The sequence below is a fragment of the Nuphar pumila genome, chromosome 2 (genome assembly GCF_984573655.1).
Source record: "Nuphar pumila chromosome 2, dmNupPumi1.hap1.1, whole genome shotgun sequence".
NCBI lineage: Eukaryota > Viridiplantae > Streptophyta > Magnoliopsida > Nymphaeales > Nymphaeaceae > Nuphar > Nuphar pumila.
In genome coordinates this window covers 94,082,896-94,095,223 of record NC_143250.1, presented here as the reverse complement: position 1 = coordinate 94,095,223, position 12,328 = coordinate 94,082,896, and the positions used below count along the sequence as shown (strand labels likewise).

General features: G+C 37.7%; 1 protein-coding gene across 1 annotated transcript; it reads right to left on the bottom strand.

Moving 5' to 3' along the window:
- Positions 1–7,763: 7,763 nt before the first annotated feature.
- Positions 7,764–8,996, bottom strand: LOC149846183 (uncharacterized). Its single transcript, XM_089997868.1, has 2 exons — positions 8,787–8,996; positions 7,764–8,637 (listed from the first exon to the last, which is right to left on the bottom strand). Exons 1-2 carry the CDS (start codon positions 8,986–8,988, stop codon positions 7,955–7,957), a joined length of 885 nt encoding a protein of 294 aa, XP_089853994.1. The 5' UTR covers positions 8,989–8,996; the 3' UTR covers positions 7,764–7,954.
- Between the last annotated feature and the right edge of the window lie 3,332 nt (positions 8,997–12,328).

Below are 12,328 nucleotides of genomic sequence, written 5' to 3'. Positions count from 1 at the left end.
CATGACCCAACAATGGATTTCTAGCAAATGAACCACGCCAAGTGCATCTACAAGTTTGGATTTGCACAAAAAAAATGTTGAAAATCCCTAGTTCACACTTTTATTCATATATTTACAGTTAACCTATTCTAGTAATATATGTATAGAGAGAGATATATGGGAAGTGTTTGATGTTACGTCGAATGAGCATGCATTAATTCTAAGTTAAAGCAACCTTTAGTGGCGGTCATTGACCACTGCTGAAGATGTTTTTCTGCTGAAACATTTAGCGGCAGTCAGAAACCGCCATGAAAAGGTATTTTTTACATGTATCCACGTTTGAGTGTGCATCATCACTTTCTTTTTGTGTGTATATATATATAAAAAGAGAGAGAAATGGGTAGGTGCAAAATTGATACCTGTTAAATAGATTTTTCTGCCTTTTCGATATTTTTTTCGTAGTTCTGACCTCATAAATGTGTTGGACATGGTATATTTACAAGGAATCCACACCTGGATAATGTGTTTTTTGATGAAAAATAATATTTGGAGCCTAAAAATTTTATAAAGATTTTGGACCATTGTTTTTTTGAACCTTATAAAATCAAGTACATAAATCACATCTGTACGGTCAGAATTTAACACGTGTAGTTTAGCACCTATCATTTTGCAGCTCTCTCTCTCTCTCTCTCTCTCTCTCTCTCTCTCTCTCTCTCTCTCTCTCTATATATATATATATATATATATATATATATATATATATATATATATTCTAAAAACAAAACCTCTTCCAGTTGGTAAAACTACCAATGGAAGCGGATCAGGTCATGCTGAACATGAGCGTTTTTGCTCATGCTGACATCGTGGCCATCCGATTTGCATTTTAAAAAGCTCAAAAGTCAACAGAACCACGTGGCATTCATCCAAAATACAAACGGACGGCCACGATGTCAGCATGACAAAAAATGCTGCATGTTCAGCATGACCTGATCCGCTTCCCCTACCCACCTACTGAGGAGTACACCCAATCATAGAGTTTTACAACTCTGGCATTGAAACAGTGCCACAGTCAACGTGGCACATCTCCACTCATGACGGACGGGAAGTCCAAACCATAACGGTGAAAAATCTCGGACCGTTGACTTGCAACCACTCAAGTTGACTAGGGCTAAGCCAATACGAAGGTTGATACTAGTCTAGCTCGGTCCTATGGCTGGCAGACTCACTTAATGAACATTTCATTTTAAAAGCTTAAAAAACTGAAGTTTAGAAGGAACTCTTGAGGTCAGAGGGTGTTAAAGAACTACGATTATCTACTGAATTTTTATGAACCCAAGTGGCAGTTTAAAATGATTTTAATATTTAAAGCAACCAACTAAAGGATCAAAGAATAATCGATGAATTTATTTTTCATGTTTTATCAAATTGATCTCCAAAGAATATTGTTTCAGCAAATTAGAAATTTGTGTTGGGTCACCTATCAAGAGTTGTGCTTAAAAGTAAGTCCTGGGTACATCAGTACAACTGCCAATTCATTGAAAATAATGCACAAAAATCAAGTCCCCACAACTTGACCGTGAGGGTTCGGCTCATTTGATTAGGAGAAGCTCGAAATATGTCACCAAGGTGAAAGGATGTGGATGAGTTTGAAACCCATGGTATGGGTCCCTTGCTGCAAAGCTGAAGCTAGGTGTACTTCTAGGCAAATCAGAACATAGTTACCATAAGTGCCCCTGTACGGAGAAAGCACAATGCTTTCTCAAATTGCTTCTCATTTAAGAGAGTTTCACTTTTCATTTGCCAGAAATACGTTTTTCACTTCTCACGCGCTTTTCAAATTGGGGATACGGGAAATTACGATCAGTGGTCACAATGAGCGATTGCGTCAAATAGTGCATTCCATACCCACAAAGTGTATAGATCGTTGCTCCTTTCGGGAGCTTATTGGTTCTCTGAATGCGTGTTACAGACTAAGGGCCATTTCTCAAGATCTCGGGTCTTGGCTTGGTTAATTTTACATGATAGGGTTTAGACTCACAGTTTTTTAAAGAGGTTGGGTTTTCAGTTACCTAGCTAGTGTGTGCTTTGTCAAGCTGCTGAAGAAACTACCTTTCATTTATTCTGGTCTTGCCCAATCTTCGTGGTCTTTTTTAATAGGACGTAGAGATCTTCGAACGTGATTGTCAAAGAGGAGTCTTTTGCGCTTGATCTGCTCCTAGGCCCTGTTCAGATTAGATGATGGAAGTGATGGAAATTGATTTGGAAGACGTGGTTGCTTACTACTTGGTGGTTTGTTTGGATGGCGCGCAATGATGCTATTTTCCGACAAATTCTGATTGTCCTTAATAATCTTGTACATAAAATCCTGGTTGATGTATATGTGATTCTGTTTATACATCTTAGAGACCTTCCCTTCCATCTGATTAATGTTCACTCATCGGTGGTGCCTTCTAGTCCATCAGATCTTGGTTGAGTTCGGCTTTGTTTTTGTTGCTGTCTGTCTGTAGTTTTTTTTTCTTTAGTTTTTTCTTTTTCTTTTTTCTATTTCTGTTTTCTTTCTTGTTTGGTTCATGGGTTCAACATTTTGTTGATCTTCATGGGTGGTAATGTTGATCTTCTTTTGGCTCAAATAGCTTCTCTTGTTTTTCACTCACTTCCTCATAATTTATCCTTCATTTCTCTTTTGTTTGTGGTGTTTTTTGTGTCAATATTTATCATTTTTTATTCTTCATTGCTTCTCACTAGCTCTCCCCTCATCTTCCACTTGTTTCCCTTCACGTTGTCTTTTTCGCTTCTCAACTTCCAAGACCAGTCTCACTTCCCACTTCACACTACTTTTTAACACTCGTTTCTTTGGTTCCTTTTCCGTATGCATTTTGCTCCCTGGTAACTATGAGCAAGACTACTTTGGATTTTACATTGGCAGGTATTATGAACAAGGCACAAGTCAACTGATTGTAGGCTTTTTTTTATAGGCAAGCTAGGGTTAAGCATATTCCACCAGTTATACAACCATACCATTGGGATTTGAACTCGCAACATCCCAACACAAGGTGATGTACACTCACTGCTCCTACCACACAATCGAAGCCCCTCCATTGGTAACTGGTTGTACTTTTGATGGACAGAAAATCAGTGGTTTTTCTCAAGCTATCTATTTTAAAAAAATGGTCTGCAATGTGCAAACACAAGTGCCACTATTCAATAAAAGTAAGGATGTAAACGGGTCGGATTCGGGTCAGACTTAGCTATTACTAAGTTTGACCTAATCAGAGTTGGATGACATCAGAAAAAACTGAGTCTGAATCCTATTAGCTTAAAGTATGATATTTACATAAAATCGAGATTAAATTTTGCTGGATTCAGATCTTTATCGGATTCATATTCAAACTCGGATACAAAACTGAATACCAAATCCAGATCTGATTATTAATCGAATCCAAACCTGGCTACTGCATCTGACTCATCTAATTCAGATTCGGATAGGATGTTGGATATTTCTTCTGACCTGTTGACATCCCTAGCTAAATTAAAAGAAAATGAATGCTGGCGATGAAATGAGCCTAAAAAGTTAAGAGGGAGCATGAGCCTTTTTACATGGCCTTTGGCCAAACCATATATCTCTTGTTTTCTTCATTTGATAGGCTCCACAACAACCTATAATGCAGGCCCCACTCAAAATGTTGTCATGTCATTGGCCATGTATCACACATGGGCAGGCATTTGAGCAACCATTTGGTCTTGCGCCCATATGCATTAACTGTTAGGAAGGTTTTAAAATATTAATGATTTTGTTTACTACCAAAAGTGTTTTGAAAAAGTTTAGTCCCATATCTAAGAGAGAAAAGTTTTTCAAGAGGTTTAAATAGAGAGTTTGTTATCTATTCTTTACTTTGGTAAGCCTTGAGTCTTTAAATGCATTGCGGACGTTGTTGTGCATCGTGCAGCAACGGACGTGCCATTCGCGCATGCGCGCACACGCGCGCAAGGGCGCTTGAGGTGCAATGTGGCGTTTTGATGGTGCACTTCGCACGCTCGCAGCGGTGTGAGGTGCAAGTGTCTGTTTTGGTTTTGAGATATTTGGCCATTTGAAAGGTTTTAATAGCATTTATATTGAGTTTATGTTGCTTTGTGACTGTTGGACGATTTTGAAGGCCTTTGATTGACAGTCAAAGGTGGGTGACCATTCAAGGACCTTTTCATCCTATTTTCAAACCGTTTGGATTATGGCCATTAATCTCATTTATCTCAAAACTTTTTGGCCTTTCTCACAAGTCTATAAATCTCTTCCTTTTCCGTCTTTTGAATCATCGGAATTTTTGACTCTCCAGTTTTCTCCTTTTTTTCTTCTCGGTTTGGCTTGCAGAGTTCATGTGTGGGAGATGTCATTTGTTCTTGCGAAGCAGTGACTCTCTTGAGGTTCAAGCCTAGTTGTATCCTGGGAACTCAGTCGTAACAAAACCCTTTTTCGCATCTTCGTAATTCTCGAAATGGGGCGATTGAAGTTCTAAAGATAGCGATCTTAAGAACGTGCCTCTAGGCTTGAAATCTCTTTTCTGAAATCCATTTTTCACAAGGTTCCAATAACATTAACATCCACCATTGGGACAAAGCTGTCCTCAGGCAGGATTTGTCCCGTGGTTCAAAGTTGAAACACCCTTGTTAAATAATGTGTGTCCTGAATGAATCAGGTTGAAAATTAATAAACCACACTAAGTTTCTTGACTAATCATGATTACTTGGAAATCCATCCATGTACCACATTAAGTAGGTTTCTTCGTTGATCATGATTATTCTTTTTTTTATGATGAAGGAAAACCCTAATTGAGAACCAGATCACCTAGGGCACGTTTGAAAGAGAGAAAAACTCTTATAGGAAAAGAAAGTTTTGCCTATCAGAGTTTTTGATACGTGAACTTCTCCAAAAGAAAGTTTTTCACTTTTTTGTATAGCATGAGAAAAACACAGTGGAAAAATATGAAAAAAATGAGAGAGAAGAGGAAGAGGGTGGTCGGTGGTGGTGGTGGTGATGATACGATGGGTGGTGAGAGTATAAAAATAAGTATTTTTTGGTAGGAAACATTCCTCCACCATCCCTCATGGAGAAATGTTTCTTATCAAAAAGTATAGTTTTTAGAAAACTCTCAGCAAAAAAGTTTCTCTCTTTTGGAAGAGTCGGAAATTCGGGTTTTTTCATTTTGCATCACTTTTCCTACATCTTTCTCTCTTCCAAACGTGCCCTTAATGAGCCTGTCTCCCTATGAGGTAAAACTCTGGGTTAAGAGCTCAAGTGCTCCAAGCGTTAAGGATCTGCCTAACCCCAGCTTGCCTATCCAAAAAATAAAAATAAGAACTCCCTGTTTTGGGAGTAAAGCCTAAACTTTGCCCTACTATGAGTAAATATTTTTGTTGTAATAAATTTTAAATAATTTTTTTGTTTAAGGCAAACTGAGGTTGCAACTCATATCTGAAAAATCTTACGCCCAACCCCCGAGGTCGCAACTCAGATCCTGATCCCTTCTTTACATTTTGTCTCACAAAATAAGCATCTGGGAGGTAGATTCATATTTGAGATCTAGTCTTTGATGGACCTCGGATCTTGGCATGGGCAGGTGAAGCAGGAGCAGAGCAGAAGAATCGGGTCTATAAGAATCTATTTGGATCTGATTCTTAATCTGGATATTAGATCTAATACATAAATTCAACATCCCATAATACAAATAAACCAAAACACAAAATGATCCAAAGCATAATCTGCACAATGTAGAGTTTCTTCGCGAACGAAAGATTTGATTTAAATCAGTAGGTATGTAAATGTGTCAGATTTTTCCATTAATGAGTCCGACCTAATCAGATCTGACATAATCTATGGGATCAGACAAAACCAAATCTGGATCTAACTAGCTTAAAATCTGATACTTGCATGTAATGGGATGCAAAACTCTACCAAGCCCAACTAATCGGATTCGGAATTGGGATTACATCTGACCCGTTGACATCCCTAGGCGTGTGGCCTGATCCACATCAGCATCCCTCATGCCTACTCAGATTCGAAGATCTGAGGATTTCAAACGTACCCTATTTATTTTAAGAACCCTATGCCCATTATTGTTTTGGATTATTTCTAAGGTCAGTAAGTTATACAGATCAACTGCAAATTTTGTGATGAGAAAGAATTTTACATATTTAATTTGCACCAATATATAAGAAAATAGATAAAAATTTAAGAAAACATTATATATAGCATTAATAATGCAATAATGCCATGATAGAAACACCATATTTTAGGTAATATTTTGAGAATATCACACTTTCACAAGAATGAATTGGCTTTTAAAAAATCTCTGGTTTTCATTATAAAGAAAATCTGAGGATAAAATCTCGTGATTTAAAAAAAAATGGCCGATATTTGTGACTGAGTCATACCAACAATTCAAGCTTCTGCGATGGGTGTTAAAGTTCGAGTGTTCTCGTATTGACCACTGTAGAACCAGCACAGTGTCTGCATATTGGTTGCTTCAGATTTTTTAAAAAAATGACCCTACAGCTCTGTGACAAATATCGTGAGATTTTTATAAATCTCACGATAATATTGCGAGAAATTGCTTGAAAGTTTAAAATGGCAATTTCTCGCGAGATTTTCAAAGCATGATAAATACCGCGAGATTTACATTTTTAACAGATATTTATCGTGAAAATCCTAAAGAATTATATATATATATATATATATATATTCTTATAAAAATATTTTTTTATATTTTTGTAATTTATTTTTATTACAAAAACAAATGCGAGATTCATGTAAAATTTCAAAATCTCCAGAGTTTTTGATTGCCGATATTTTTACTGTTTTTAAACTTTTGTCACTATGCCATACAGAGATTGGTCAAAATGATGTAGTCGGAAAGTGAAAAAGTAGAGAACAACCTGATGAGCATGAAACAATGGATGACCACATGCCTTAGCGACTCTGACTTGTTCACACAACAAAACAAAATATGCCTCATCATTATCATCATCAAGATACAATTGTAGATCAAAAAATTGATGGCATGATGATGTAGGGGGCAGAGCAGCATGTCCAGGATCACTTAGTGGACCCTGATCCAGGTATGGTTGATTCAGATTCGTTGAGGAAGGTGGATCCAATTTTTGGGTGGACGATGTTATGGATTCAGGTTCTAACCGTGAGAGGACGCTGGAGATTGTTTGGAACTTTGGATGCAACCACTTAGCCATGTAATGATGGAAACAGTTTATACTGGAAAATTAATTAATTAGTGGGATCTTTGACCAAATTAAAATTAATATTAGTGTCATATTGGATTTTGTATTTCGGTTCATGAGTCCTTCACCTCAACGATGGAAAATCTTTAGCTAGCGGTGCAGTTTTATATTGGATCCTTGAATTTGCTATGATACACCAAAAAGTACGTATATGAAAAAAACCTACAAAATAAGAATAGATAAATGAAACTTGTTAAATGGCCTTTTTTGAGGTTTCGATTTCGATTGTACAGATGCAATCTATATGCCTGATTTCATGTGGATTGGATTTTGGATCGTCCGATTTCAACATGTAGATAGGTTTTTATACGGTTTGAAATTCTGACAGCCCTGAAATCTTTGTAAGTTTTCAAGATTTAAAAGAAAATCATCCTTTCATAAAAAAAAATTGATCCAAGTATCGATTTTTAGCAAATCTAATATGCCAAATCCGAATTGGTGTCCTCGTAAAAACACGACTCGAACCGATTAGATAGTGAAAGTGAGAATTTTCAAGATTATATAGAAAATGGAAAATAACGATATTATACTAAAAAAACCTCAGAAAAAAAGATACAAATAGAAGAAAGCGAGGGGAAAAGAATTATATATACGTCGGTGGAAAAAAAAGATAAAAAAAATAGAGAAAAGAATCCGAATCGGATAAAAATGAAGGAAAAATCGAAAAGCGAGACGCGACGATCGGACATCATTGATCGAAGAACCAGAGATGATCGTCGACCACCATTCCTTCCTCCTCCTCCACCGCCCCGCAGGCCTCCCATCTAAACCCTAGATCGCCCCATCCGTACAAAAACCCTAGCTCAACCTCCTCCGCCGGGAATTCCCCCACCGCTCCGGCAGTCGGCGGGGCCGACGTCCCCTCCGACTCTGACGCCTGATCTTCCTTCACCGCCACGGTCGACGTCCGCTCCGATTCCGACGCCTGCTCCTCCTTCACCGCCTCGGTCGACGTCCCCTCCGACTCCGACGCCTGCTCCTCCTTCACCGCTGTGGTCGCGTCCGGCCTCACCTCGGCCTTCGCCTTCTTCCGTCCGGCCAACGACACCGCTCCACCGGCAGCGGACGATTCCCTGGACCTGGTGAGCCGCCGGAGTACGGATTCCCCCTTCCTCGCGGACATCACGATGCCAGGGAAGTTCACCTTCGCCTTGATCCCGCGGATCTCCCTCGCGGCCTCGTCGTAGGCCATCGCCGCCTCCTCGGCAGTGTCGTACGTGCCGAGCCACACGCGCGCGCCCTTCCTCGGGTCTCGGATCTCCGCCGCCCACTTCCCCCACGGTCTATGCCGGATCCCCCTGTACGCGTTCTTCCTCACCCTCCGGGCACCTCCGGCAGCCGCTCCCGACTTTCCGGCCACGTTCCGATCGCCTAACAAATTTCAAACCATGATCAGTACAACAACAACAAAAATCCTAAAGTTTGAGAGTTAGGGTTAGGGTTTGGGGTGACGAATCGTCGTCGGAAAGAGAGAGAGAGAGAGAGAGAGAGAGAGAGAGAGAAGAGGGCTGGTAGCTTACCAGTGGTCGCAGGTACGTGCGAGGCGACAATTTGCACGTGCGGCCCAAAGTCGAAGTCGATCCCCTCGCAGTGGGTGGTGTCATAGAGCATGAACTCCGAGCTCGTCTCGTATTCGGAGAGTAGGAAGAGCTCCTCCTGTGACGTCATATTCCGGCTGGCGTTCGATGTCACGTAATCGGGAACGATCGAGCCTCCACACATTCTCTCTCTATCCCTCTCTCGCTCAACTCCGCCCCTTATTTATACCCGAAATCTTAGGTTGGACTGCCTGTAAACGGATCGGGTACGCCTAAATTCCGAACCAAATCGGATCCCACAAGCCATAGGACCTGGGTTGGGGCATAATAATGGAATAGGTTGAGTTAGCTATACTGGTCAGGTTTAATAGTTCCGTGTACTATATGGATCTGAATATGAATTACGAAATTTCACATCAGACTCTGGTCCGACCAGAATTCTGATTAAGATCCGATAATTTTTAACGTTAAAGAAAATAAAAAAGATTAAAGGGTGACGTTTATATCAAATAACCGGGTCTGGTTCCTCCTTATGCTAAGTTAGGTAATAGGTACGGCCAGGATCTGGAGCCGGTAGGCGCGGTACCACTTACCATTACCTTAGATTCGGACCACCCGGCCGCGGTGTAGATCCGACCCGTTTCGTAGCCGGGGAACGGGAAATTCCTTTTTTTTCTTTCTTATCCTTTTCCGAGATCAGATAAACGGAGAGGAATTCGTTAGTGGGCCCCTTTGTTGAGATGGAAAGTGGGACCCACGGTGTTGATTCACGTCACTGCTGACCGAATTGACTGGGGGAACACAACAGATTGAAACCTGTCACGGTCGTACTGTGAGGGCGTGTGGAATTCGTAAGCTCTCCGTGTTAAAAAAAAAGTTTATCTTGAAGTACAAATACAAGGACTAGAATCGGTCTCTTTTGACCCTAGATTTTTCAGTAATGGCATTCGTGATCAATGGCATGGTCACCTTTTAATTTACATCTTAATCTTAGGGTTCTTGATTCAAATTACACATTATTTTTTTTCCAGAAAACGATGTGATTCCTTGTTTCGTCTCTATCAAAATAGTTATAGGTATGGTTAGCTCACTGTATCCTAACCTTGGAGTCTTCGGTTTGAATTCCATGAGATTAAATAAGTAACATTTGTGATTTTGCTTTAATTTAACTTTTTAATTTTTTGTTAAAAACTATTAATTAAGATGATATTCTAGAGTTTACGCTGACTCAACAATGTTTTGGACTCAAACTAGGATTCATGAGAGACTCAGAAGGGTCACGCCTAACCCAGTGGGATGCCAGTTACGGTTAGAGTGGCTCAAAGGGATTCATGGGTGACTTAGGATTATTTAGATCTTGAATGCATTAAGTTTATATTCAAACCTAAGTTTGGATCGAGTATTATTTTGGATCTTATGTTTGAATATGAATTTTTAATTTGGTTTTAGCTTTTGATTGTTTTGTTTGGTTCTTAGATTCAACCCAACTAAGTTTTTTGATCTGGATCGAGTTTTAGATCTAGATCAAGTTTTTGGATCTAAATCATTTTTTTATTTGGACCCAAATGAAATCCACTTCAGACTTTAGGGAGTCTTTTTAAAACTCTAGAAGGCTCTAGAGAGGGTGGGATGCCTCTCCCTAGTAGATCCATAATTAATTAAATTAATTAATAATTAAGTAAGATGATAATAATAGTTAATTAAATTAATTTAAGAGATTAGTAGTATAATTTTTATTGGTCTCTTAGGGATCAGCCCTAGATAGAATACCATTAGGGTCAGGACTCTTAGGAGGGAGACGTCCCCACCCACCCCCCCTCCCCTTGGTGGGTTTTCTATTATAAAAAAAGAAGAAGAGAAATATGTTTTTTTTTATTATTCTTTTTTATTATTTCTTCTTCTTTATCTTCTTTTTTTCTTGTTTCTTGGAGCTTTTCTAGTGATCATTGAAACTCCTTTAAGGTTTTAAGATGGGAAACAAAGGTCGATCTACGTTTGAGAACCCGATTAAGGTAGGTACATTAGTTGTGTAAGCATAGATTTTTTCAAACACATGAAATATGCGTGAGACGATTTTCATATCTGAACCAATGAAGGATCAGACCTTGAAACACCTCTCTAAGATTGATTTTCAATCTAGAGAACACATTTTTATGAATCTTTGTTACCATCGAATAAAAAAATTTATTTGTTTGAAACAATACCATTTTTAAGCTTCTTTTATGAAAAATGATTTGAGAAAAGTTTCTTTTTTGTTCTTTGCTAGTTCTTATTTGTTCCAGCATGTTTAATAAATTGATCTTGGTTTATATTGATAAAATATAAGTTTTATAAGTTCTAAAAAATTGTTATATACTTGAATACATATTTTTGTATGCGAAAGATCGTTTTAAAAAAGATTTTGGCAAAAAAGTTTTTAGGGTTTTAATGTTTTTGATAAAGACAGTTGGTCTGAGCATATATGATAGATTATTTCATGTTTAGCATAATTAAACAACATGTTAATATATAAAGAATTCATGTTTTCATGATTGTTTAGAGTTTATTATGATTCTTGCATAGATATAATCTTATTTGAGGCATTTCTTGATGATTTTGTAATTTTTGAATGATTTATGTTATTTGTTTTATCAATATTTGCATGAATCTGAGCAAATATTTATTGTATGAGGATGTAAACATGTTTAGAGCATAAAAAATTATGATTGTATGAATCTTTACCTTGAATCTTGTTCTTTCTTGATAGATTTTGCATGAGTTTTAATTTTGACTTTTTTGTCATCATTTTTTATCTCAACCTATTTTTATAAAAAAAAATGATAACTCCATAAAAACAAAGTCAATAAATAAAAATAAAAATAAGGAAGTATTCTACATACCCAGGGTTTGAATTTAGAATCTTGAATCACTTTGTTTGGAGAAGTATTGAGGCTAAAACCTCCCTTGCAACAGAGTATTGATTTTCTGCCCTCTCTGCAGGACTGTTCTGACTCATGATTTTGTTGGTTGTAAAAACTCAATCAAGACTAATCAAAATAAACTGGAAAAATCTTGGTGAAAGGTAATAGGTATAATAAATTCTTGTAAAAATAGTTTTGTAAAAAAAAAAATCGTATGCATAGAGAAATTCCCCAAACTAGGATAAATTTCTGCAGATGATAGGATCTGACTTATAGTTTTCCTGAACAAAGGTTAGTCTAGGCATTTTAATGATTTAATTACAATGAATTTTTTAGTTTTATTTCTTAAACTGTTTTCCTAAGACATAGGGGCATTGCCAGTACAATCGAAAAAGTATAATTCAATCTTTGTAATTTTTGGTGAGTTTTCCAAAAATAGGTTGCCAAGGATCTGAATTTACACATTATGACATGTATAGATGCATAAGCGTATTTTATATTATACAACATGGTTATGGATGTTTATCTTAAAATTTGAGCTTATATGCATTATAACTAAATATATTTCATGTTATTCTTGATTTACAACCATTCATATGACATGCATTATTAATGAACATTGAA

Bases quoted from the DNA above. Each gene is read 5' to 3' on its own strand.
- LOC149846183 (XM_089997868.1), bottom strand. From the start codon at position 8,988: ATGTGTGGAGGCTCGATCGTTCCCGATTACGTGACATCGAACGCCAGC. The intron at 8,638-8,786 runs GTAAGCTACCAG...GAAATTTGTTAG, and splicing joins GCACGTACCTGCGACCACTG to GCGATCGGAACGTGGCCGGA.